The sequence below is a fragment of the Onychomys torridus genome, chromosome 14 (genome assembly GCF_903995425.1).
Source record: "Onychomys torridus chromosome 14, mOncTor1.1, whole genome shotgun sequence".
Classification (NCBI taxonomy): domain Eukaryota; kingdom Metazoa; phylum Chordata; class Mammalia; order Rodentia; family Cricetidae; genus Onychomys; species Onychomys torridus.
The window spans coordinates 29,523,495-29,529,294 of NC_050456.1; the positions used below are offsets into that span (position 1 = coordinate 29,523,495).

The 5,800-nt window shown below is 42.4% G+C and overlaps 1 protein-coding gene across 1 annotated transcript; it reads left to right on the top strand.

Annotated features, from left to right (window-relative positions):
• Window positions 1-674: 674 nt before the first annotated feature.
• LOC118595241 (N-alpha-acetyltransferase 60-like) lies at window positions 675-1,319 on the top strand. The gene has a single exon (XM_036205625.1). The coding sequence runs from the start codon at window positions 687-689 to the stop codon at window positions 1,317-1,319; it is 633 nt and encodes a 210-aa protein (XP_036061518.1). The 5' UTR covers window positions 675-686.
• Window positions 1,320-5,800: the final 4,481 nt, after the last annotated feature.

Sequence of the window (5,800 nt, forward strand, 5' to 3'; positions counted from 1 at the left end):
AACTTATGAGGCTCTTTTCCTGCTATTAAATAACAATGATTTTGAAAAAGTAAAGTTTGATGTTTATTTAAACCTTGAATTTATCTTTTTCTTATTTGTCATATTTGTCAAATGTATTTCCATAACATTTTAGGCAACTAAGTAAATTTTTATTAGTTAGATACTTGACTGACTTTTTTTGTGTGTGTGGGGGTGGGTAGTTTCGAGACAGGGTTTCTCTGTGTAGCTTTGCGCCTTTCCTGGATCTCACTCTGTAGCTCAGGCTGGCCTTGACTCACAAAGATCTGCCTGGCTCTGCCTCCCTAGTGCTGGGATTAAAGGCATGCGCCACCACCGCCTGGCTTGACTTTCTATATATTTCAATTTCTTTTCTCTATGACCCAGTACCTGACAGAAAGTAACTTAGGAGAGGGAAGGGTTATTGTGCATTTGGGTTTGAAGATTGGATTTCCCCAACTAGACAGATCAGAAAGGAAAATACTGCCACTCAGCCATTCATTTAATTATCTCCTTTAATTCAATAGAAGAACAAAGTCCCAGAATTGAGATGCCCAAAATCAAGATTGTGCTTCCTCGATAACCTGTCGCGGAGGCCCCTCAGTTCCACGTCCAGCTTCCCGGCTCCCCCAGGATGCGCTGAACCCCGCAACGCCTTATGCTGCGGCCGGCTCCCGTCAGAGGTGTGAATGACAGAGGTGGTGCCTTCCAGCGCCCTCAGTGAGGTCAGCCTGCGCCTCCTCTGCCATGATGACATAGACACCGTGAAGCACCTGTGTGTCAACTGGTTCCCCATTGAGTACCCAGACTCATGGTATCCTGACATCACATCCACCAAGAAGTTCTTCTCTCTTGCTGCAACCTACAGAGGTGCCTTCGTGGAAATGATAGTAGCTGAGATAAAGAATAGGAGCAAGATACATAAAGAGGATGGAGATATTCTAGCCTCCAGCTTCTCTGTGGACACACAAGTTGCGTACATTCTAAGTCTGGGAGTGGTGAAAGAATTCAGAAAACACGGCATAGGACCACTGCAAAGCCACCAGGCCTGGTGCTATGCTGGCTCAGGAGAAGAGTGTATGCCTGGTCTTCAACAGGCTCTCCTTCCTGCTTCTGGAAACTTCTCCCTCCACCTGGAGCCCTTGTCATGCCTCCATGCACTGGCACCATCCCAATGGCCTGGCAGGTGTTGGCTACATTCACTGGAAAAGGGCTTCTCCTCTGCCTCCTGCTCATTCATCTTTCCTACAGAATGGACTGAACTTTGCTGTGAAAAGAATATGGACATCTTTGACACCAAAGACATAGGAACCTTAGAATAAAGAGGCACAGCAAAGACAATGCCAGGTTTTATTTTTTTATTTTTATTTTTTATTTTTAATAGGAATGCCCTAAAGAAGCTTAGGCTGGGTGGTGGTGGTGCACGCCTTTAATCTCAGCACTTGGGAGGCAGAGGCAGGCGGATCTCTGTGAGTTCGAGGCCAGCCTGGTCTACAAAGGTGCAAAACCACACAGAAAAACCCTGTCTCAAAAAACAAACAACAAAAAAAAGAAGAAGGAGGAGGAGGAGGAGGAGGAGGAGGAGGAGAAGGAGGAGAAGAAGAAGAAGAAGAAGAAGAAAGAAAGAAAGAAAGAAAGAAAGAAAGAAAGAAAGAAAGAAAGAAAGAAAGAAGAAAGAAGAAAGCAGCAGCAGCAGCAGCTTAGACAGTGGGAGCAGTTTTTCATGAAAGGCTGGAGACAGGGGAGAAAGAGTGGGACTGGCCCTTCACAAGAATATAAGCTTCAGGAGTCAGCCCTCTCCATAGACAGTTAGATGGACGGCTCCTTGTTCCTCAGGCCTCCTGCTCCCTGTTTCCTGTTGTCCAGAAGGATCATCCTGCCTGTCAAATCTGGCATATTCCATATAGCTGACCTGCGCTGGGAGCTGGGCCAATAACTGGGAGCTGTTGGCTTCTGGGTTCCTTCCTTGCTCATCCTTCTAGAAGCTGAAGCTTCAAGGACTGGCCAAATGCAGACAGGGGGATGCTGAGCTCTGCATTGGGCATCTATGCTACTGTGGACCCATGAGACTTGGCCCCCGGAACAGAGGGCAGTTGGTGCCTGTGGACCTGCAGCCCTGAGGCAGAGGCTCTTGTCAGTGTTGTGAACTGAACCTGCAGCGTCCCTCCCTTGTGCCTCCAGAGTCCTGCCCTGTATTGCTGCAGTATCACAGGTGCCATTGCAGGGCGTCCTCACAGCCCCTCACTGTGCCAGACTGATTAGCAACAGCTCTATTGACAGGCTTCCCTCCCTAAGCATCTCCTGGATTAGGGCTCTCAGGCCCTAGAACCAGCCCAAGGCTGCTTGGCCTCAGAGAGGGAAGGGTCCTCACAAATCAGGAAGGCCAAGCCAGGAGGAGCATTCCCCTTTCTCGACAGAACTGGCCAGCAGGTGGCTGGGGGTCCTGACTGGTTTTGGTTGTGCGCTGAGGCCCATCCCCGTGTTCCCTCCCTTTTCAGTCAGTGGTGGTCATGTGATTTTCATTTCTGCCCTGTGTGGTCAAGCAAGAGTCTTCCAGAAGGTTCTGACTTGGATATTCTTAAATCCAGCTCAAAGTCCTCGACTTGTCTTTCCTCCCTCCTGTCCCCTAATTACTGCAGTGTGCAGCCCAGTGTTGAACAAATTGTAGTGCGTAGTCTCATTACAAACAAATAAATAATTTCACTCATTAAAAAAAAAAAAAAAAAGATTGTGCTTCCTCTCTCTGATATTCCTCTCTGGAAAAACCCCTGAAGTAGACACCAAAAATATTTCTCACTAATGCTTTAGATGTTTCCAAATCCGATCAAGATGATAATTGGCATTAACCATTCAACTCTCACATCTTCAATATAATCATTTACTTAATTTAACTAAACTTTTAGACATGTGTAACCTTAATGTGGAAATAGCAGATTTTATAGTTGGTTTTAATGTAAAATTTCAGCTATTTATATAGCAATATTTTCACTCTGAATTCATAAATTACCTCATATTTTAATATTCAAATTAAAATACTAAATCATAAATGATTAAAATGTTAATCCACACTACTCTCCATGTTATAAAAATAATCCAGTTTTAATAATATTGTTATCTTGATGGCTTCTTTGAAATTTTATATTATCTACATTCTCCATGGTTCTCTTAAAGCCACACTGATTTTTCAGTGGTCAGCATTACAGTCATATCAAGGTCACATAGTCTGATTTTTATTGATTTTCAAATCTCAGCTACTAAGGAAACCACAAGAATTGATTTCCTTTAGGTTTCCATCTTTACTTAAAAGAAGCATGATTGCAGATTCTCTCAAGTGTAACGAGAAAACTGATGTAATGGCAGTGAGCAGAAAGAGTAGGGCTGGTCCAACATGGACTTGGATTATGCTGTTCAAATATAAATAAGGTGAAAGCTCACTGCTACAGCGCCTGTTGGTTAGATTATAAGAAATAAATGTCATCAGTCATTTGTATCCTATGAATTTAAAGGAATCATCATAAATTTATCATTTAGACAGGTGAACATTTTGCCTAAGGGAAATCTTCTTGTCACTTGAATAGCATTAGAAATCTAACATTTGCAGATCATTTTTAACTGACCTCTTCAACAGACATATGTTTCATAATCTCTAAATTATGTCTGCATTTCAGTAAATATGTTATTTTTCTGTTTCAAAACTTTATATTAACTTGGTACATGAACTTTACATTTCCTGTGCTTTGGAATAAGTAAAGGTATCAAAAAATATGCCATGAGGCAAATATCTGCAGAGTTGGATTGCTTTATACACAAGGACATGGTACTGGCCTAAGTAAAAAGACTTAGGAACCTGCACCGATCACTGCCCCAGTTTCTGGTCAGTAGGGAAGATTCCTATGGTCTGGGTCCCTCACCAAAACTCCCCACCAGACCCTGAAATCTACAAGAACCACGTCCTACCTCAAACATACCCATCTGCTTACTATGCTAGTAGCTTCCTGAGACAAAGAATCTGTAAACTCTCATTGGACCAAGAGTGGCTTCTTGAGACACAGAATCATCCAGCTTTCAATGGACTAAGAGTGGCTTCCTGAGACACAGAATCCACCAGTTCTGATTGGACCAAGAGCCATGATAGGAGTGGCTTCATGAGATAAAGAATCTGCCAGTTCTGATTGGACCAAGAGCCCTGATAAGACCAAGAGCAGCTCCCAGAGTCACAGAATCCATCAGCTCCAATTAGACCAAGAGCTAAGATTGGACCCAGGGTGGCCGACTGAGACACAGACACAACAAGCACAGACTGGACCAAGAGCAGCTTGCTCAGACACAGGCACATCTTGCACCTATTGGAGGAAGAGATGGGAAGATACCAGTGCAAAAATACATACAACAACAAAAAGAGCAATATGGCATCACCAGAACCTAGCAGTTTTACAACAGTAACTCCTGACCATCACAATGTAGAAGAAGCAGAAGAAAGTGAACTTAACAATAATTTTATGAAGATGACAGAGGTCTTTAAAGAGGAAATGAAAATTTCCCTTAAGGAAATTGAGGAAAAGACAAAGAAAAATTTGGAAGAAATCAATAAATCCCCTAAAGAAAGCCAAGAAAACCATGAAAAAGCAATTTCTTAGAAATTTTGTGTTATGACTTTTTGGCTTTGGTGTTTTCTTTGACTGATGAATATTTCCTCTATTGTGTCCTCTACAGCAGATATTCTCTCTTCATCTCTTGCATTCTGTTGGTTATGCTTGCATCTGTAGTTCCTGTTCATTTACTCAAATTTTCAATTTCTAGCATTCTCTCAGTTTGTGTTCACCTCATTGTTTCTATTTCAATGAGGGGCAGATACAGAGATCCACAGGCAGGCACCAGGCTGAGCTCCAAGAATCCAGTTGATGAGAGAGAGGAGAGATACTGCAGGTGAGAGACATTGAGATCATGATGGGAGGACATGCAGAGATCACCGGCCACAGTAGTGGAATCCCATGAACTGTGGACTGGTGGCTGTGGAGCCTCCATGGGGCTGGACTAGGCCCTCTGTACACAAAAGATGGTTGTTTGGCTCAAACATTTTGGGGGGCACCCAGATAAGGGGATAGGGATCTGTCCCTGGTCTATGGGCAGGTTCCTGGAATCTGGTGCCTGTGATGTAACACCTTGCACATCCTTGGTTCAGTGGGAAAAGGCTTGGCTTGTGCTGGGCTCTGCTGACTTCCCATGGGAGAACTCGATTTGGGGGAATGTGGGGATTCAGTTTGGCTTGGGAAAAAGGGCTGGGGGTGGGAGAAGAGGAAAGGGGTCTGTAGCATGTGGAGTGAGTAGAAAATATCTTAATAAAGAAAAATAAAAGAACTGAATAATAATTAGTTTCCGTACAGATATCTACTCACAAAAACAATAGAACAGCCTACAACCACCTTTTATGCCAAAATTATAAACTTTCAAACACTCCCTAATGGTTTCTAAAACTTAGAAATAAATTAAAACATAAACATCAGTACAGATTTCAAAACATCATACAGTTACAAATGTCAGTTATGTTTGGTTTACTGAATGATGTGGGCATAAATAGGGTGAGAAAGAAAGTCATTTCTTTCTGTTGTGTAACAAAATACATTTTTAGAACTTGAAAATTCTACATATATTGAATGATGTGAAAGAATTTTAATTGCTATGTAACAAATATGTGAAAGATAAAAAAAGAACAATAGGGAGAGAAGGAGAAGAATACCAACTCAAGGCACAGAAAATATATTCAACAAAACCATGAAAGAAAACTTTCCCAACTTAAAGAAGG